The sequence below is a fragment of the Heptranchias perlo genome, chromosome 4, assembly GCF_035084215.1.
Source record: "Heptranchias perlo isolate sHepPer1 chromosome 4, sHepPer1.hap1, whole genome shotgun sequence".
Classification (NCBI taxonomy): domain Eukaryota; kingdom Metazoa; phylum Chordata; class Chondrichthyes; order Hexanchiformes; family Hexanchidae; genus Heptranchias; species Heptranchias perlo.
This window is the reverse complement of record NC_090328.1, coordinates 86,460,977-86,483,380: the sequence shown is the minus strand read 5'-3', so window position 1 is coordinate 86,483,380 and position 22,404 is coordinate 86,460,977. Positions and strand designations below refer to the sequence as shown.

At 42.5% G+C, this 22,404-nt stretch overlaps 1 protein-coding gene across 2 annotated transcripts in view; it reads right to left on the bottom strand.

Annotated features, from left to right (window-relative positions):
- The window catches only part of dock8 (dedicator of cytokinesis 8), a 233,949-nt gene extending 212,621 nt beyond the window's left edge, over positions 1-21,328 (bottom strand). For both annotated transcript variants that reach the window (XM_067983264.1, XM_067983265.1), the window contains exon 1: positions 21,242-21,328. In XM_067983264.1, the coding sequence (XP_067839365.1) occupies positions 21,242-21,291 (50 nt within the window). In that variant the 5' untranslated portion in view covers positions 21,292-21,328. The remainder of the gene's footprint in view (positions 1-21,241) is intronic.
- Between the last annotated feature and the right edge of the window lie 1,076 nt (positions 21,329-22,404).

Below are 22,404 nucleotides of genomic sequence, written 5' to 3'. Positions count from 1 at the left end.
AATAACATAATAGAAAATAATATAATATAAAAAGTATAAGATCTTGGGAGCAGATAGATTTTTAAAGTTGGCAGTGCAGGTAGAAAAGGCCGTGAAAGGGCAATTGGGTTTTTGGGTTTTATACACAAGGCAATCGACTATAAAAGTCAGGAAGTGATGCTAAATTTGTACAAGACATTAGTTATCTGACAGTAGGAGTATTGTATGCAGCTTTGGGCACTATTATAGGAAGAGTATTAAAGCCATGGGAAAGGTACAGCAAAGATTCGCTTGAATGATACCAGGAATGAGGGTTTATAGGGGGGTGGGCAACCATCAATATTATGAAAGGGTTTAAGAGGGTAAATAGTGAAAGATTGTTTCCATTGGTTAGCAAATCAGAATAAGGTGTCATGGATTTAACATCACTAGAAGAACAAAGGGAGAAATTAGAATATTTTTCTTCCATGCAGAGGGTTATCAGAACATGGAATGCTTTAATCACAAGTGTATGGTGAGGCAGAGCTTATTTAAAGGGGAATTTGATAAGTATTTGAAAAGAGAGAATATGGGAGCTTAGAAATTGTGCTGCCTGAAGTCTGGTGGGACAGAACTTCTGCCTGAACTTTTGCTCTCGCCTTAAACCCATTCCAAATCTCGGGGATGGGGTCAATTAAATAATAAGGGAAGACACTCACGTCAGTACAGGCATTACTGGAGCGTCTGCCCTCTGGACCTAACAGGATTTCGGAGCAGCAACTTGCTGCTCTATCTGGGGGGGTGGAAACAAGCCAGTCTGGCAAGTTGTAACACTGGAAAATTTCCTATTGCTCCTAAGATTTTTTTGCAAAATCCAGATGGCAAATTGATCTCTCTTAAAATGATTGTGATTTGAATGTGGCATTGTGTGGCCCAAATACAGCCTTTCATGCAAGAGTACTTATCACAGGCGGTACAGAAGGCAGAACTGGTGGGATCTCAGGGGGAGCCCAGCATCACACCAGTGCTGCCCCCAAAAGTGGCATCACCTCAGGTGGGAGTGGCCAGAAGCAGTATCTACTCCCCGGCATTCAGAATTTGAGATTGCAGCCAGAAAAGTGACAAATTCAGCAGGAACAGTTTCTACCCCAACCTTCTGGCCTTCCACTGCATCAGATTTCCACTCCCCCAAAAAGCCCAGAACGTTTAGACTGAGGAAATGGAATTAGGAGTAGATTGCTCCTGTGGAAGAGCCAGGACTGAATGGCTAAGCTTCCTCTCTGTAGCTTGGGGAGACCTGAAAAAAGTTAACGCAGGGGCTATTCCAGGACCCTCACAGATTCGAGGGTCTGTGGAGGTCCCAGGGAAAGGCTGAAGATTTTTCAGTTATGTCAAAACATTTATTATCCATTCCCCTTCAGACAATCCAAAGATTTTAGGGCCTTCTGGCTGCTGATCTCCAGCAACAGCCAGAATGCCCTGATGTCACTGGGCAGGGGCACAGCTGAAGGCCTCTACAGTCTGTGACTGTGCTTGCTTTTGTTCCTTGATTTCTAGATGCACAGCCCAGCCAGGGGTAAAGCCTGGACCTGGAGATCCCCCTCCCCCCCCCCCCCCCCCCCCGGGCCATACAAATAACCCTTGGGTGGGAAAGAGAGACAAAAGACAGGCAGCATCTTCCTCTCAAGTGTGCTGTATCTACAAGGTGTCCATAGAGGAAAATATTCTACCCCACTATGTTTAATGTGTGTCTTTGGGAGCAAATGCTTAAGATTTGTAAATGAAAAATGCTTGTGTTTTCTGCAGGAAGGCACAGAGCCTCCAAGGTTCTCCAAGGCAGCAGCAGAAGTACAACTGGCCCAAGTGAGGCAGAGGAGGGAGGCACGGTTTAGAACAGAGCAGCAAAGGCTCACAAAAAGATCTCTTAAAGCCCATTCGAAGGAAATGGCTAGGGCAGTGGCGCTAACTCCATGCACAGTAACTCAGTGCCACAAAAAGTTTAATAACCTTTCTACGTCAGACAAGGTAAAGGGAGCTAGCAATATCTTCCAAAAATGCACTGTACTAAGCATGCCTGGCACTTACAACTACAACCCCCAATCATTTTAAAGCATTTGAAGAGCTTACTATTATTGCCCATGAGATAGTGCAAGACATTTTATACCCTCTCGACCTTGATGTGAAAATGCTCCTTCACTCACAGCCTTGCATGCAAACATCCCACTAAAAGCCTCACATGGTATGTAATTGCTTGGTTCATATACAGTCATCACCACTATTATGAGTTCCATGTTTGGCAACTGGATTTGACTACGTTATGCAATCAGAGAGGTCAGTTTCACTTTTTGCATTCTTTTTGAATGAGAAGACTGACCATAACAACAGATGTCATAATGTGGAAATGCTGGTGATGGACTGGGGTTGACAATTGTAAACAATTTTACAACACCAAGTTATAGTCCAGCAATTTTATTTTAAATTCACAAGCTTTCGGAGGCTTCCTCCTTCTGACGAAGGAGGAAGCCTCCGAAAGCTTGTGAATTTAAAATAAAATTGCTGGACTATAACTTGGTGTTGTAAAATTGTACACATAACAACAGAGAAAGAGATTAGCAACAATTGAAGAATTCCCCAACCCTTGTCCACTTGTCCCTTCAGAGAGCTTCAGGGGAGACAGGCAATGGAGCAAGTCAGGTAGTGGGAGGTTAGGTTCATCATGACATTCTTCTCTTCCTTATCAATGTACTCTACTCCACAATACACGTTAGCAAACTAGATCATGAAACCTTCATGTCACTCCGTTTACTGAAAGTCACATGAACTTTGCTCCTCAGCAACCCATTCCAATCTCTCTTCTCCTTGTCCTCCTCTAGATGTGTGAGACAAAGAGAAAACAGAAGGGAAAAGAATAACCAGGCCTCTCTGCTTCCAGCACTTACCATTGCTTCTGGGAAGGCTTGGAAGTGACTTTGATGAGATTGTGTAAATGAGAGCTGTGCGAGATGATGCACATAGATAAGGATCCTTACATGCTGGCATATCTGAGGTGGGAAATGTAAAGACGTAGACAAAACTGTTCCTGCAGTGACCACATGTGGTAGTAATAGAAGGTCCCCTTTATCAGATTGGTTTGAATGTCTCTTGCATCCTGCTAGCAGTTGTCCTTTTCATCCTCTTCAGACTGCTGTTCCTCTGGCTGATCCCTGGCTGTGTTCCTCCTCCAAGGCCTCCATAATGAGGTCTCTTTCTAAGGCAATTTTCAAAGCACGCAGCACACAATCATAATCCTTCAGATCCTACGCAGATAGAAAATTGGACGTATGATATCACCACGTCATTACTGCCTCATTTAAATAACTTCCTTGTCTGCTGGTAATGATGAACCAAAATTGGACAGGCATTAATACAGGCAAGGATCCTGCATAACAGATCCTGCCCACCCGAACACCCTGAGGAAATCAGGTGATATTCATTGAAAGATCTGGTCTTCAGTGTCAAGAGATTATTTGACTGTTGGAAATGGACAGGTGAGTCAAATCCAACTTCAATGGATAACCATACATGAGGTGATGCATTTTTCAGCAAGGGTCACTGAATAGCAGTCAGGAATAGGAACCTTGACTAATTTCTCGACGCAATAACACAGGGGGCACAAAGGACATTTGAAACACTCCAAATGTTGCCTCATCTGAGGTCAACTAAGTCAGCACAGAGTGAGGATTGACTCAAAGCTTTCTGGCCTTTATGGCTCAGTTCCAGACACTTGCCAACTTGAGCTATCAAGGCAACTTACCCTTATTTTTTAACACTATTATTTCCACCCATTCTCCTTAGCACGTCTAACTACTACAGACCATTAGAGAATTGTTTAATCTGTGGTAAAGCCCAAGACCAGCGGTGAGAACGGGGCCAGAGGCGGGAGCGCGGGGATAAAAGGGAGTGGCGATCTGAGGCCTGGGACAGGGAGGGGGGGGGGGGCGGTGGCGGGACGGGATGGGGGAAAGAGAGTAGGACTGGGGGGGGGGTTGGGGGGGGGGTTGGGGGTGAGCGGGACCTGTGTGGTTGGTGGGGGGGGGGTGGTGTGCGGGACCTGTGTGGTTGTTGGGGGGGTGGGGTGTGAGTGGGACCTGTGTGGGTGGAGGCAGGGGTGGGGGGGGTGGGGTGAGTGGGACCTGTGTGTGTGGGGGGTGGGGGTGGGGGTGAGTGGGACCTCTGTGTGGTTGGTGGGGGGGTGTGCGGGACCTGTGTAGTTGTTGGGGGGGGGTGGGGTGTGAGTCGGACCTGTGTGGTGGGGGGGGGCGGTGGGGGGGGGGGGGGTGAGTGGGTGGAGGCAGGGATGGGGGGGGCGGTGAGTGGGACCTGAGTGGGTGGAGGCAGGGATGGGGGGGGGGGCGGTGAGTGGGACCTGTGTGTGTGGGGGGTGGGGGTGGGGGTGAGTGGGACCTCTGTGTCTGTGTTGGGGGGGGGGGGGTTTGAGTGGGACCTGTGTGTGTGGGGGGGGTGGGGGTGTGGGTGAGTGGGACCTCTGTGTCTGTGTTGGGGGGGGTTTGAGTGGGACCTGTGTGTGTGGGGGGTGGGGGTGGGGGTGAGTGGGACGTGTGTGTGTGTGTGTGTGTGTGTGTGTGTGTGTGTGTGAGACCTGTGTGGGGGGGGGGGTGGCGAGTGTGACCTGTGGCGTGGCGGTGGGGGGGGGGGGGTGAAAAGAGCAAGAAAACAAAAATCAAGGAGTGACCTCACGGGACAGCAGGTAGGTGAATGGTTGGTCATTATTACCGTTTTATTTACTCTCTAAGCTAGGGCATTGGATTAAACGAAGAGTTGTAACTGCAGCATGTGGGAGTTGGTGGAGACCAGTGAGATCCCAGGCAACCACATCTGCAGTAAGTGTCTGCAGCTCGAGGAACTTCGGCTCAGAGTTGTTGAGCTGGAGTCCGAGCTGCAGACATTGCGATGCATCCGGGAGGGGGAGTTATCTTGACTCTTTGATCCAGAAGGCAGTCATACAACTTAGGTTAGGTAGTAGTTTAGAATTGGTCAGTAGTCAGGGACAGAAGGATGTGACTGCGGGTTAGGCAGGTATGGGAACCCAGGATGTAGTGATGGAGGAGCATCAGCCCTTGACCTTGTCCAACAGGTATGAAGTATTTGCTACCTGTATGGACGAGAGCAAGGACTGCAGGGAGGATGGGCAAACTGACCACAGCACCGTAGTACAGGGGGTCATTCAAGTGCGGGGGGGGGGGGGGGGGGGGGGGGAGTAAAAAGGAATGTGGTAGTGTTAGGGGATAGTATAGTTAGGGGGATAGACACTGTTCTCCGCAGCCACGACCAGGGGTTCCGAAGGCTCTGTTGCCTGCCCGGTGCCAGGGTTAAGGACATCTCCTCGCGGCTGGAAAAGAACTTGAGCAGGAGAGGGAGGATCCAGTTGTCGTTGTCCACGTAGGAACCAACAACATAGGTGGAATAAAGAATGAGGTTCTGCTGAGGGAGTCTGAGGAGCTAGGGTCTAAATTAATAAGCAGAACCCCTAAAGGTAATAAACAATCTCTGCATTACTACATGAGTCACGTGCAAATTGGCATAGGGTCAAGCAGATCAGAGAGTTAAATCCATGGCTCAAAGAGTGGTGTGGGAGACAGGGGTTTCGATTCATGAGGCACTGGCACCAGTACTGGGAAAAGAGGGAGCTGTTCTGTTGGGACGGGCTCCACTTAAACCGGGCTGGGACCAGTGTCCTGGCGAATTGAATAACTAGGGTGGTAGAGAAGGCTTTAAACTAAAAGCCGGGGGGGGGCGGTGGAGGGAGCAGTCAGGTGAGGGGAAATTTAGAAATCTAAAAGAGAAAAGTCAAAGCAATACAGCAGTGTAGTAATTTGGGTAAAGATAAGCAGAGTGTCACAGGAAGGGACAGAGAGTTTAACGGTAATAGCACATCAGTGAATAAGGTCAAAGCAGGGAAAAAATGGTAAAAAAGTTGAAATTAAAAGGTGCATTATCTGAATGCATGAAGCTTTCATAACAAGATAGACAAATTAATTAATGGCACAAATAGAGATAAATGGGTTTGATCTATTGGCCATTACAGAGGCTTTGTTGCAAGGTTGGGAAATAAATATTCCAGGATACTTGACGTTTCAAAAAGACAGACAGAATGGAAAAGGAGGGGGTGTAGCCCTAATAATAAAGGATGACATAAGGATAGTAGAGAGAAAGCACCTTGGCTCAGAAGATCAGGAAGTAGAATCAGTAAGGGTAGAGATAAGAAATAACAAGGAGCAGAAAACACTGGTGGGAGTAGTTTATAGGCCACCTAACAGTAGCTATGCCGTTGGACAGTGTATCGATCAAGAAATAATAGGAACTTATAACAAAGGTAAAGCAATAATCGTGGGGGACTTTAATCTTCATATATACTGGACAAATCAAATTGGCAAAGGTAGTCTGGAGACTGAGTTCGTGGAATGTATTCGAGACCATTTCCTAGAACAATACATCATGGAACCAAGCAGGGAACAGGCTATTTTAGATCTTGTATTGTGTAATGAGACAGGGTTAAATAGTAATATCATGGTAAAAGATCCTCTGGGGAAGAGTGATCATAATATGATAGAATTTGATATTGAATTTAAGAGTGACATACTCAAGTCCAAAACTAGAGTCTTAAGCTTAAACAAAGCCAATTACATAGGTATGAGAGGAGAGTTGGCTAAGGTAGATCGGGAAATTAGATTAAAAGGTCTGATGGTAGATAAGCAATGGCAAATATTTAAAGAAATATTTCAAAATTCTCAACAAGTATGCATTCCATTCAGAAATAAAAACTCTGCAGAAAAAGTGATCCATCCGTGGCTAACTAAAAAAAAGTTAAGGATAGTATTAGATTAAAAGAAGAGGCTTATAATGTTGTGAAGAAGAGTACTAAGCCTGAGGATTGAAAGAGTTTTAGAAACTTGCAAAGGATGACCAAAAAATTGATAGAGGGAGAAAATAGAATGAGAGTAAACTAGCAAGAAATATAAAAACAGATTGTAAGAACTTCTACAAGTATGTAAAAAGGAAGAGAGTAGTGAAAATAAACGTGGGTCCCTCAGAGGCTGAGACAGGAGAAATTATACTAGGGAAATAAGGAAATGGCAGAGATGTTAAACAAATATTTTGTATCTATCTTCACAGAAGGCACAAAAAACATACCAGAAATAGTGGGGAACCAAGGGGCTACTGAGAGTGAGGAACTTAAAGTAATTAATATATCAGTAGAGAAAAAGTACTTGAGAAACTAATGGGACTAAAAGCCGATAAATTCCCTGGACCTGATGGCCTGCATCCTAGGGTACTAAAAGAGGTGGCTGCAGAGATAGTGAATGCATTGGTTGTGATCTTCCAAAATTCCCTAGATTCTAGAACGGTCCCAGTGGATTGGAAGGTAGCAAATGTTACCCCGCTATACAAGAAAGGTGGGAGAAAGAAAACAGGAACTATAGGCCAGTTAGCCTGACATCGGTCGTCGGGAAAATGCTGGAATCCATTATTAAGGAAGTGGTAACGGGGCACTTAGAAAATCATAATATTATTAGGCAGAGACAACATGGTTTTATGAAAGGGATGTTGTGTTTGACATAAGAAGATATGAATTAGGAGCAAGGGTAGGCCACACGGACCCACGAGCCTGCTCCGTCATTCAATAAGATCATGGTTGATCTTCGACCTCAGCTCCACTTTTCCGCCCAATCCTCATATCCCTTCATTCTCCTAGAGTCCAAAAATCTCCCTCTCTCTCAGATTTATTAGACTTTTTTTGAGGATGTAACTAGCATTTTCTCTCTCTCTTAATCCAATCTTTCTTTCCCTCCCTCTATTTCTCTTTCTGTTCCCGATTTGACATTGAATTCACCCCCTCTAATTTACACTTCCTTCTCAGTCCTTGCGCTGTTAATTTCACAATCCTTCAATCTGATTGATTAAGGAGATACACAGTTGCTTGCCCTGTTCACTCAGATCCCAGATGCCCTGTTTCACTCCCTGTGCCATTATCAGCTCGCACTTTCAGTAACTTGCCATGCAAAAAATTTTTAAACCTAAACATGCAAGAGCAAGTCTAACGGCAGGCGCCGCTAGATGCCCTGCCACAGCAAATTATAACCTTTCTATGAATCTATTCTATAAAACGATCTTTGATTTTTAAAAAAAATAGGTACTGGTTATGAAACTTCCTCATTTAACTTGGTTTAATAGAAAACCAATGTTAAAATTTTCCACTGACTTGTATCAGTATTACACTTAAATTCACCAGGAATCATTTAGTGCCCCATTTTTTTCCTTTAAAGAGATTATCTCCATTAACCATGACCCTATTCAAGATAGTAACTCTATGGGTAGGTAGTATCAGGTTCTTCCCCAATTCTATAGGAAGGAGGACTTTCAGTCAAGTACTTCCTCCATCTATATCCTTCTAGGAGATATCCTAATTTTCAGTATTGATTTCAGCCCTCCCCCTGCAGCCCACCCTCTCCCCCTCCCCAACCACACACAATGACTCTAAGAGCCACTACTGACTTTTTCCAGCTCATGCATCTCCTGTGTAGCTACCAATACAAGTCACAGATACTGACTTCCAGGTTTTCTTACAAAACCAATTGCTTACTATTCATAAATGGAAAGGCTCCTGAATGCAGGGGAATCTCAAAATAACAGGTCTTTACAGGGAGAGGAAATCAAATCAAAGGATATGTCCTATACTCTGGCAGATTTTTAACCTATTTATTTCTATTGTTGAGGAGTACTGCCAACTGAAAAAGGAAAATGCAAAAGGTAAAGCTGGAAAATGAGCTCATTATAAAACACATCCCTACAGAAAAGAGGTGTATGAAGTTCTTCCAGCTCCTGATTCTGCATTTTATCCAGCTTCCGTAGCTGCACAAATTTTCGGTACATTCTGCACATTGTAAGGTTCTATGAAGTCAGGACTGACAATCCAGTCCATGCAAACTCATTAGAAATTAATCTGGAAGCTACAGTAAATGTTACTATTTGACCAAAAAAATCCATTTCTCTACTGGTTTAAAATTCTCAAATGAGAAATTTGTTTTCTCTCTTTGTAAGTGCTCCTCCCCACAAACTCTTACGTCTGAGAAGATGGTCTGATCGAAACACAGATGAGCGTTGTTACCTCAGACAATTCTTACCAAGTGTGTCACAAGTGAGGCACTCGTCACATTTTGTTCACTTATCTAGTGTCCATTTATCAAAAATTCATCTGTGTTTTCTATGTATTTTAGGATACAGTGACCCTTGCAGTCCCTAATAATAGAGGATGTATTACATGTCACAAAAAACTACAATTCCTGAGCAGAGTTTCCAACCATTTTCTTTTTGGTTGAATCACCTGTGCTTTCAGTGGTGATCCGTTTTGTCAATAAATGCAAAATGGACAACAACAGTCTGATTTTCCTACATGTAGTTTGGTTTTTGTAGAGTTTTCTAGGTCACATGGCACCTCATTGTATTCAGCTGCACTTGGATCTCACGTTTCTCCTCATTTAAATGGCAGACTACACAGATTCAGTTATCCTCACTTAACAAAATTTGTAAAATATTGGGCTGGAAATTGCTTTTAAAATAATGGCGAGCCGAATAGCGCTCACTGTTATTAGTGGCAAAATCGAAGAGCAAGTTCTGGCGACTACACATGCACAGTCATACATGGAAATTCGGAACTTGCTCTTCCTGGTTCGCCGACGATCTGACAGCTTTGCATTAAAGGGACCTCGCTGGCTGCAATCAATGGACCGGCGCCAACTTGCTTTCCTGCCCAACTGGAAACTAATTAATCTTGCCATAAAAAAGGTACGTTCAGTTACATCAGGTCTAATCTAAGTTTTAACAGCATGATAGGTCTTAATAACTGCCGAACAACCTCACTGGCACTGAAAATTAAATTTTAAAAATGTGGAGTCACATATCTCTGTCTTTTAATTCAACATTTCTTACCCTCTCTTTAATTCACTGCCTCTAACTGTTTTTACAATGATTTTACTCTTGTAGCTTGGACTTCAAGGTTTTGACTCCTCACGGCTTGTCAACAATACTGCAATCTGATTGGTCAAGGGGAGAGAGGGATCCTCTTGTTGGCCACATAGGTCCTAGGTTCGTGGGAAGAACGCTAGACTCCTTTCAGGTTCACATTACAGGAAGTTCCCGCACTAAAGGCGTTAAGTTTGTGGATGAGAATAAATCTATGGAGCAGCAAGTGCTGTTCGTTCGCCGCTCAGAGCAATTTCTGGCCCGTTGTTTAACAAGGTTGTCAATTAAGCCATGCACAAACAACTCAAACTTTTCTCAGATATACATTTTTGTGAGGGGAATAGAGGAATAAGTAACAATTTTTGTTTTACAATTGACAGCAAGACTGACCATTCACAGAATGCATCAGGACCATCTGTTTAAAAGCCCTATCCAATTTAGGATTCAGCAGAAGGTGGCTTCTGCAACCTGGAGCTTTCAGCAGTTAGAGCTAGATACAGTTTATATAAATCTGAGGTAATTGGAGCTGGGAATTGGTGATTATTGATGAGACAGAGCAAAATCATATTAAAAGATTGACTCAATTTGGTATGATAGTAAATGCTCCATTTGCTCAGTGAAATAACCAGACTGTGACCAGCAGAATGGATGCTGCTTGAAATGAGTTATCCCATTAATACTATCCCAGGAAGTAAGTAGCCATATTTTAGTGAACTGAAATGTTTTTTTAATTTGGCCTGGGAAGGGCGAGGGATGGAGTTGGGGGAGGCGGGTAGTGTCATATGGACCCAAAGGGTATTTACTTAACAGTAGTTAACAGCTAAAATGACTACTCTCATTAACTCAATGGGTGAAGATAGAAAACAGTTCTCAATCTTCAATGACTATCATTTATAACTTAAGTAGAATTGAATGCACTTTGAGCATAAATCTACAGATGAAAATAAATGGGATTTAATTTCATTTGAAAAATGCATGAACCATTGCACTGTGTACAACTGCTCTGTGAGCTATTTAAAATAAAACACAGTCATTAATCTGTGCGTTTTAAATGGGTTAGTAATTACTTTGAAACAGCACGCAAAGCAATTTTAAGTGAGCACGTTAACTATTGGCACTACCATAGGAAATTAAAGCCCTCCCGAGAGTAAGTTGGTGACTTAATAAAACAGAAATAATGCACAATTCAGTAAACAGGATATTTCCTTTGAGTTACGGCAAAGAGTTGCTATGCAATTTTGGGTTTGGAACTTCGAAGGAGCATTTTGCCCTTTTACAAATATTTACTTCAGGACTTGCTCCGAAAGTGTTTAATACTTAATAAAATCACTGACTTAGTTTTGAACTGAACAGCTGGGATGTTTACAGGAAATAACTTTAAAAGAGAAATATCCCTATAAACCCACACATTCTACAGTCATTAAAATAAATGTTCCATCACTCTAAGCCTCTGAAAAAATTCGGCTTTAACTTTCCCTTTTGGACTATGGGTCAAATCTTGCATCTTGGTTTACGTGGGTACATAACGGTCAAGAGCATACACAAGCACAAAAATATTTAATTTGGAATATAGAATCAGTGTGAAATTAACCTGCAAATGAAATGCACGCACACTGAAATGCACTTTGTAGCCAGGTGTATTAGTGTGAACATTTCATGGATGCAAAGAATTCACTCCTGCTAGGTCAGCATTCCTCCACGTACAATTTATTTCTGATGCTTAGGGTTTCAGATTGAAATTTCAAGCCAGTCCTTGCTGGACTTTTGTTCTGACAGGTGCACGAGTCGGCACTCAGAGGTTTAATGTGAATCGAGGTCTTATTTACACACAGAGTTTTCTTGCAGTTGAGAGGTGCATCTTTTACAACAGCATTGGAGACATCAGCTACAGAAATCATCAACAATGCGACAATACGTTTCTCATTGATTGTCAGGTAGGCTCAGTTGCCTCAGAGTCTGAAAATTTGTGGATTGCAAGCCCCACTGTGGATTAAACACATAATCTAGACCTGATACTTCAGTGTCGTACTGAGGGACTACAGCATTGTCAGAGATACTGGGCCTGAAATTACGATCGGCCTGCTAAGCCAATGGAAGTACGACAGAGCAGGCCTTAAGCGTGTCCAAGCAGGCCTCACAGGCACCCACATATAAAGATGCAGATCCTGCCTTAAATCCTTGGGGTCATTTGCATACTTGGGGTGGGCAGCCAATGCCTGCAAGGGTGTATCAGTGGCGTCTGTCCCAACGGGGGCTCAGAAAATTGGAGTGGCACCCTGCTACTCTAATTTAGAAGCCTGGGTCCCTTATCAGGTCAAGCAGATAAGTGTGAAATGTTTTCTCTGCCTCAAAGGGACACAAGGGTAGGCCTCTAAAAGAAGAATCTGGCCAGGATGCCAAGAGAACTCCCTGCTTTTCTTAAAATAATGCCATGGGATCTTTTATGTCAACCTAAGCTGACAGATGGGATCTTGTTTTAACCTCTTATCCAAAAGACAATAAGCCCGAAATACCGCTCAAGCTTTGGCTACAGTGTAACTACCACAGAGGTGGGCAAGCCAGAAAATGGGGCAGAACCCGGTTCCTCCAGGATTCTATCCTATAGAGAGAAAACTGGGAAATTCTGATGGGAAGGGAGAGGGCGGATCTTCCACTTGCCTACCCCCATGTCAAATCCTTTACTGACGTCTTCTGGGGCAGTTGGAAGGCCTATAAGGAAAGTCGCTCCCAACAGCAGGTGTGGGTTCCACTGGGTCTATCGGGTGGCATACTGGGCAGAATTCCTGGGGTAGCTGGGGAACTCACGCAGACACATCCCTTTGACATGGAGGTAGGCGAGCAGAAGATCCACCCTCATTCCTTCAGGTTTTTAATTTTTTGGGGGCATTTTAAAAACGTCAAATTTAAAATGTCATTTTCTTACTTTTCCTTTCCGTCTCTTTTTTTTCCCTCTCTCTCTTGATCCAATCTTTCCCTCTCTTTCTGTACCTGATTTGACATTGAATTTACTCCCTTTAATTCACCCTCCTTCTTAGTCTTTCCTGTGTTTATTTCCCAATCCTTAAATCTCATAGTTTAAGGAGATACCCTGTTGAATGACCTGCTCATCAAGCCCCAAATGCCTTTAGTCCTTTTTTTTTTGCTTGCTGCGCTGTTGTCAGCTCGTACTTTCAGCAACTTTGTGGGCAATTTATTTTCAAGCTGAAGGGTGCAGAGGCAGGTCAAACTAACGATTGACGCCATTAGATGCCCTGCTAAAGCAAACACAGTCCCATAAATATCCTCCAAGCGAAATAAAAAGGTTGGTTTATAAAAAAAAGAAATTCAGCATAGGGAGGGCAGCCATCTTTTACCAAGACCAAACTATATAGAGGACAGGATAGACATGAGAAAAGGAAATCATTGCTTCAGAAAAATGGTTCCTGAGGATGATGTAAAATCTTACAATGCCTGCAAATTTTGAATTTGCAACAATCAGTGGTCCAACACCAAAGGAGATTTGGTTACTGGTGAGATGCCGTTAGCTTGAAAACAGGCCAACGTGATCCCCATATTCTAAGAAGGGGAACAAAACAAACACAGGTAATTAAAGACCCATTCATGTAAAATAATGGAATCGATTATCAGGTGTAAACTTGAAGATGATCTGTACAACAATAATCCAGTAAACAGCAGTCAACATATATTCGGAAGGAGAAGATCTAGCCTGACCAACCTCCTCAACCTCTTTACGGAAATGACAACCCAACTGGACAGTGCAAAGCTCTACAAACTCGTCCCAAAGACATTTGACAGAGTTCCACATAAAAGGCTTATAGTTAAATAGTTCACAGTTCCACTCTTACCTATCTAATCATAACAATAGCTTCTCTTCCCACCCCATCATCTCGGGAGTCCCCCAGGGAACTATCCCTGCTATCATCTACAGGCTGCCCCTTGGAGACATCATCCGCAGATATGGGGTCAGCTTCCACATGCACACTGATGACACCCAACTCTACCTCTCTCGATCCTCCACAACCTCTAAGCTTGTCTGACATCCAGTCTTGGAAGAGCCACAATTTCCTCCAGTTAAACAGTGATATGACAGAAGCAATCATCTTCAGCTCCTGCTACAAATTCTGTATTTTCACCACTGACTCTATCCTCCTCTCCAGCTATTGTCTCAGACTGAACCAGATTTCTTACAACCCCTGCATCCTATTCAACCTCTAGTTCAACTTCCAACACCATATCCTCTCCATCTCAAAGACAACCTACATCTACCTTTGTAACATCACCCTTCTCTGCCCCTACCCATCTGCCACTGAAACCCTCATCCATGCTTTGGTCATTTGCAGAGTTGACTATTCCAATGCTCTCCTGGCCAGCCTTCCATCCTCCATAAACTTCGGATCATCCAAAACTTTGCTGCCATATCCCATCCCACACCAAATCCTGCTCATCTATCACCACTGTTCTCACTGTCCCCCAAAGACTCAAACTTAAATTTCTAATCCTCATGTTTAAATTCCTTCCTGGCCTTGCCCCTCTCTATCTCCATAACCTCCTCCAGCTCTACAACTACCCCACTGTGAATTCCTTCCCTATACCCCTCCGCCTCCTTTAAGACCGTCCTTAAAGCCCACCTCTTCACCAAGCTTTTCGTCACCCCTCCTAATGTGTCCTTCTTTGGCTCGGTGAACATTTTTGTTTGATTATACCTCTGTGAAGCACCTTGGGAGATTTCCCTATGCTATATACATGCAAGTTGTTGTTGTTGGACTAGGTGAAATGGGAGATTCTATAAAGAATAACTTAATATGTGTTGGATGGCAAGATCTCTGGTTTAATTGGTGCCTGCATAAAAATAATTGAATTTTCAAAGAAAAGAAGTGCTAGAATCTTCTTGCAGAGAAAAGCAAATATGGAGTTTCAAGCCCCAATTTTTCATAAATGTTAATACTTGATAGTTAGCACATCTGCCAATGAAAAACTCTAATCTGCAAATATATTCTTATGATCCCATCAGCATAAGAATTTGAGATAAAGAAGCAAAGAGAGGAACAACAGTTATGAAGAAAATATAGATCTTATCTGCCAAACGCATTTTTATTTTGAAGACCATCAAGAACTAACACTAAATATGGATTTATCAAAACTTTAAAAGTTCAGTATGCTGCTTTGCGCAAAAACTGAAGAAATGGGTTAATTTCAAAAAGGTCACAGGTTTAATTTAAGCACACTGCTGAGGCCTTGAAATGAGATGGTAATAATGTAGAGTGTAGCATCAAACACAAGAATTACTTCAGGGCAGATTCGAATAATATTCCTAGTTCAGATGAGCAGTTATATCCTGCAAACTCCAAGAACTCTGCATTAAGGGATAAGTGCAACTTCCAGTATCCAGTACTTATTTCCGGTCTTATATGGGATTATATAGGATTCGAATTATTTTACTTCCTGTAGTTTCTAGTCGCTGGTTACTCAACCTCGCTAAAAATCTTTGTGATTAGACATTTGTAGAAACATAAACATAATCCAAAACAGACATCTAGATAAATTCTTTAAAATCTGAATTTAGTCCAATTCAGATATTGAGTTGCCGGTACCTTTTAAAGAACATTTCAGGGCATCTGTAGGATTGGGTGGTAGAGTGAGTCAGTAGTCTACCCTTTCACTTCTAGGACCTGGATCTGAATGCAACTCAGACAGATGGAATTAAAGATTCTTCTTACAGATGCACTGATGATTTGCCATGAATTTGTCCCCTTTATTGCCATCCATTTCTCTCTTCCCTTCATTTCCCCACTTACTTCTCCCCTTCATGATGTTACTGGCAAGCAGTGATAATGCTCCTGGGTCACTGAGACTTTGGAAATCACTAGGAATTTTGTCAAAATTGTTATCAAACTACAAGGAAAAAAAAGACTAATTTCAGTGACAGGGATCTTATTGATGACCCTGACATTATTTAGTATTCTCTCCCTAGAGATTTTTCTACTTCTGGTCAATGAGCACTAAAATATTTGCAGCAGTATATGTACTGCACATATATACTTTGTACGTACGTATACACACACACACACACACACACACACACACACGCAATTTTCTGTCAAATGACTTAATAATGACCTAACAGTGCACGCTAACAATTGGTTTTTACTACACAATGCAACCTTGATTTTCCTCATCAGTGCACCCAGTTAATGCTCGTTTCCAGGCTGTAATGATGATGGAGACCTTTTACATGGGGTCTTCACCCCAGTAGAGCTTGACGTGCATTTTTGGGCACCTCACAGGCAGGGGTGGCAGCATGACATCCGTGTGTGGCAGCAAGGTGCACATTCAATCTAAACAAAGCACGAATGATGTTTAAACGCCCTCCATGTAACTTTCCTCCTCCATGAATGGGAGAAATCTGCTAGAATTAAAATGCTGTGGAGGTGAGGTAAGCACTTTGTGCTGGCCAGTTCTTCCTCTCTGATCCCATTTCCTTTTAAGACACAGCCACAGAGGATGTTGTGCATCATGCCCTACTCTTTATTTTTAATTAAATAAATCTGATTTTAGTGGAGTGCTAGTCCATCTGAAATGAGTGTTGCTTCCCATTCAGTAAATCTTTTTTGAGTTAATAAGTTAAAAGGAACACAGGAATGGGAGTAGGCCATTCAGCCCCTCAAGCTTGTTCCACCATTCAATTAGATTGTCGCTGCTCTGCACCTCAAGTCCATTTATCCGCCTTTGATTCCTATCCTTTGATACCCATACCTAATAAAAAGCTGAGTAATACAATCAAATGCTTCACCTGAATCTCTTTGAGAAACCGCTTTTGGACAAGCTATTAACGATATTAGAAGTTATAAAAGGATTTCTGAATGTTAATAATATATAAAATTTAGAATGTGGCCGTGGATTCAATATATAATGGACCGGAAATTGCTCCGATTGGCAAACCAGCAGTGCTCGTCACTTATTAGATTTAACATCACCCACTAAATCACCACATTTTATTTGGAGGCAACGTCCTTGAACAGCGAGTTCAAAAAACTTCAGGGTTCTTTCCCAGGCTGTGAGTGGTGAAAGGATCTCTAAGGCCCCTCAACCAATCAGCTTGAAGCAAACCACGCTGTGAGAACCAAGAAGTGCAGTTCATTAAAAACCCGTGCAGACTATAAGCCAGGAAGTGCCCGATAAGGAAAGTAAATGTATTATTAAATGTCATAGAGAAAGTGAAATAAAGAGAGGATAAGATTAAAAGACTAAGATAAAAGAGACAGAAGCAAAAAGTAAAAAAATTAAATTAAATTTTTTTTTAAATGTCCAAAAACTTAAAATCAGGAGTAATGAGACTCCACATATTTAAAAGTTAATTTTTAGTTGTTTGGCAATCATTAAGGCTTACCACGCTGTTAAAGGTTAGTTTAGATCTGATATAAATGAGCCTACCTGTTTTGTGGCGAGATTAGTTAGTTTCCAGCCTGGCAGGAGAGCAAGTTGACGCTGGTACATTGATTCCATTGATTGCAGCCAGCAAGGTCCCATTAATACGAATCTGTCAGATCACTGGCGAACCAAGAGCAAGTTCTGGATTTCCACATTTAACTAAGCATGTGCGGTTGCCGGAAGTTGCTTTTCAATCTCACCACTAATAACAGCGAGTGTTGTTAGGCTCACCGTTATTATAAAAGCAATTTCTGGCCCAATATGTAAAGTACCAGTTGAGGCCTTGATGAATTCGGCACTTGATACCTCAAACTGTTATTGGCTGCAATATTGTTTTTTTTTTCCCTCTTGCACACCTGAAACATTCAGCCTTTGAAGATTTCTGTATGGCTGTAGGGTTCAGAATTAACATGCCTCTAAATACTGTGCCAGCAATGATGTGGTTTGAGAAAAAAAATGCAGTCCTAAGATTTCTTCTAATAAGTGTTTTTTTTTACATCAAAGGGAAACGTCAATGTGATAGACATTTTAAGCATCCCTGCCAGTTTAAAATTTGGTTCTAATGATCCAAGAGCTACTTTTGAATACATAGGCTCAATACTATTTAAGATTTACAATAATACTAGACCCATTATGGGTCTCCAAGCTTTCAAATGACCTCTCCCAATTTTTAAGATAAGGAAACTATATTTTATGATCCACCCCCAAATTGAAGTTTAGTTTAAGATACTGATAAAATATTCAAGGTTATGGCATATATTTTCCAATACTCTTCCTGTGGCTTACACGTTTCTTAGGGCAATACAGTTCATGCCATTATGCTGTCCATCCCCACTCCTAACCCCCCTCACGCCCTCTCTGAGCTCATCTTGACCATGAGACCCACCTCCTGCTACCTTAACCCTATTCCCACCAAACTGCTGACTACCCAACTTCCCTTCCTGGCCGCGTTAGCTGATATTGTTAATGGCTTCCTCTCCTCAGGTACTGTCCCCCTCCCCTTCAAATCTGCCGTCATCACCCTCCTCCTCAAAAACCCACCCTTGACCCCTCTGTCTTTGCAAACTACCGCCCCATCTCCAACTTCCTTTTCCTCTCCAAAGTCCTTGAAAGTGTCGTCGTCTCCCAAATCCGTGCCCATCTTTCCTGTAACTCCATGTTTGAATCCCTCCAATTAGGTTTCAGCCCCTGCCACAGTACTGAAAGGGCCCTTATCAAAGTCACAAATGACATCCTACGTGACTGTGACCGTGGCAAACTATCCCTCCTCATCCTTCTCGACCTGCAGCGTTGACATGGTTGACCACACCATCCTCCTCCAACACTTCTCTTCCATTGTCCAGCTGGGTAGGACTGCGCTCGCCTGGTTCCATTCTTATCTAACCAGTCGTAGCCAGAGAATACCTACAATGTCTCCTCTTCCTGCTCCCACACCGTTACCTCTGGAGTCCCCCAAGGATCTACCCTTGGCCCCCTCCTATTTCTCATCATCCAAAAACATGTCAGATTCAACATGTACGCTGCCGACACCCAGGTTTACCTCACCATCACCTCTTTCGACCCCTCCAATCACTCGCTCATTTGTCACACTGCTTGTCTGGATGAGAAAAAACTTCCTCCAACCAAATATCGGGAAGACTGAAGCCATTGTCATTGTCTTGCGCATCCCCGATTTTAATTGCTCCACCATCGGCAGCCGTGCCTTCAGCTGCCTAGGCCCTAAGCTCTGGAATTCCCTCCTTAAACCTATCCGCATCTCTACTTCTCTCTCCTCCTTTAAGACGCTCCTTAAAATCTACCTTTTTGACCAAGCTTTTGGTCACCTGTCCTTATGTGGCTCAGTGTCAAATTTTATTTAATAACGCTCCTGTGAAGTGCCTTGGGACGTTTTACTCTGTTAAAGGCGCTATATAAATGCAAGTTGTTGCTTATTTGTTTCAAATGCAATCTCACAAATTCCTTACTGAAATGTGGTGATGCACATATTTTCTGCAGATAAAGGGTATTTAACATACAATCCTAGGGCTATGTGTGGTGTCTGAGTCCTGGCAATCAGACCCTCGAAGCAACTCATTTGTATTTACTTATTTGCTGGTTTGACCTGTTTGAATTATCTAGGCCTGGAGCATGCCAAGGGCTTAACCAAGATCTGTTTGGATCAAAAAATTGTGATGTATGAAAATGGATGGTAACATTGATTTAAATTTTACGTGTGCCCCCCGCCCCCAACCACCGATGCTCCATGGTACGCATCTATTTGACCCATGAAGACAAAAGCTTGGACGCACTTTCTGTAGATTGTAGTAAACTTCAGTTCAGTTTGTGAAGCAATAAAATGCAAAGAAGAAAAAACTACACCATATTACCAAAGAGCATGTTGCATATATGGCATCATGTAATAGTCACAAGGTTGATTCTGATAACACCACTGTGGCAAATGAAGTGCACAGTAGACTAGTATTACGATGTCATATGGTTCAGCCAAAGGGAAGTGGGCACCCAAACCGATGCCAAAGAGCTGAACCGCACTATGTCATGATCGATACTACTTCATTTTGTTCAGTAATGAGATAAAGTCTAGTGAACTTCTCAAGGGTTTTTCCAAGTCTCTGAATCTGTTCACAAGTGATATTAGTAACACACAAGCAGAAGTTTGGTTGTGAGGTATCTCACCATTTTCTTAGATTTAATGAACTCCTATACTAGAGGAAATGAGATTCACGACTGAACCTCATTTCGATTTTTAAAGGAACGGCTGACTTTCATTGGTCCATACTGCAGTCCTGAATGTACTGAGACTTACATTTTTAATCACAGATGTGCACACTACGTCTCACACCAGTAATACTATGAGTGTTCAGAGGCAAATTACACTATTATTGATAGGTAAGTAAGAAAGAACTTGAATTTATATAGTGTCTCATCACATCCTCAGGATGCCTCAAATCACTTGACTTTCACGTAGACAAACACAGCAACAATTTATACATACAAATGGCAATTAATGACTGGATAATCTATTTTTTGGTGGATTTAAAAGGAGGGAAAACTTTTTGCTCTTCTTGGCCACGGGATCTTGTGCATCCAGTTGGTCATGCAGGCCTTGGTTTAATTGCCTACTCTGGGCTAGCTCTGACAATGTAGCACTCCCTCAATACTGCACTAAAGTCTCAGCCTCAGTAGTGGGGCTTGAACCCAGAAACTTCTGACTCAGAAGTAAGAATGCTACCAATTGAGCCAAGCTGTACTATAATTGCATTGACACTCACACATTCATTCCCCATAAAAGTATAACCTGCGTTGATTTATTTCCATCTTAAAAATAAAGGGCTCCATACATTTAAATAAGTTCATAGTGTAATCAATGTGCGCCATCCCAAACCCCAACATTTTCTGATGTTGACAGCTCTGGACTCACTGTTGAGGGGAATCAATAGTCTGTGCTTTCAAGAAATCTACTTTCGCATGAAGGAAAGTTTCACCGGTTGAGCACAATCAAATCAGTTAGTCGAAACACATGACTGTAATCCGGCTCACATGGTTTATAACAACACATTAAAGTTGGACTCTAAAAGCCGTTTTTAAAGTGAAACCCTTTACAGCCGTGATATATTTTTACGGGAAAAAAAATAACCTGCCATCATACATATAAAGATAGCAACACCCAGTGCAAATACAACCGCAGTATGAAATTCGCTGGTGTTTGCATGTGCTATCCTGCCTTTCCGCAAATAGTTCTGCATTTCGAAGGGACGTCGGTCCCTATTAACTTCGCCAAAAAGAAAAACGAATACATTACCCGAACCCGGAATAGTTCACATAAACAGCATCTCACCTGTTGATCTTCTGAGCAAAGGCTCTCCGCTCTGAATTTAAAGTGGCCATAAATCCTGTGTTTATATCCTGGGAATGTGGTCGGGGAAAGATGTCAAGGTTGTGAGCTAATGATCAAAAGACCAAGCCGGGGTGGAAACTTCCGCATTTTCACCTTTCTCTCCAACCCCACAGCCAATTATACATGAGGGGACTGGCTTGTATGCTGAGCAAGCCAGCAGGATGAGATTGAAGAGAAGTCACTTCAGGGAGAATATATTTATTTACATTCTGCTTGGTGATATTCAAATATGCTTCCTGGTCACTTTCAGAATCTGATATGAACAGTATATGTGCTTAAATGGTCGGGTAATAAACAGATCGCTGCTGGAGCTCCAGTCTGGGAAAGTTGCCACCAATTTATGTTTGTTAAGTGGAAACTGCAGTTTTAAAGAAAGAGATACAATTACACCTTTTGATGGAGATGCAAATGTATTGCATTTGTATTTGTAATAATGGAGAAAAGTACATGTTTCTAATATTTACATTGCAGATGATACATTCAGTCTGGCTCTGAGCGTGTACAGGGTATTTGCTTCTTAAATACACGAAGGGTCAAACAAATTCCTGGTTGACAGCCCGTGAATTATTGTAAGATGCGCACAACAAATTTATTAAAACGAAAAAGTATTTTATTAAATCAAACGAACCGTTTATTATGCTTCTTGTGTGGGCAGTTTACCGAAAACTGTGAGCTTGTTTATGAATTTATACTAGGGGATCTCCCGTGACGTTGATCACAGCATGATAGTTGCTGGGCTGCTTTGTAGCAACAGGCTGGTTATACCATGTTAGGCACATTTACGGTTCTGCTGGAAAAGTGAGATGTGCGTCCCTTTAAGGCTAGAAGGAGCAATTGCTCTGCATTTTTGACAGAAATGCTCTTGTCAGTAATAGGCTTAATGTCACTCCGTTTAATTGTTTGGAGAGGGAACGCCAGCGACTGCAATGTGATTGGCAGGTTCAGTTCCTCAGGACAGTGTCCCAGGCCCAACCATCTTCAGCTGCTTCATCAATGACCTTCCCTCCATCATAAGGTCAGAAATAGGGATATTCGCTGATGATTGCACAGTGTTCAGTTCCATTCGCAACCTCAGATAACGAAGCAGTCCGTGCCCGCATGCA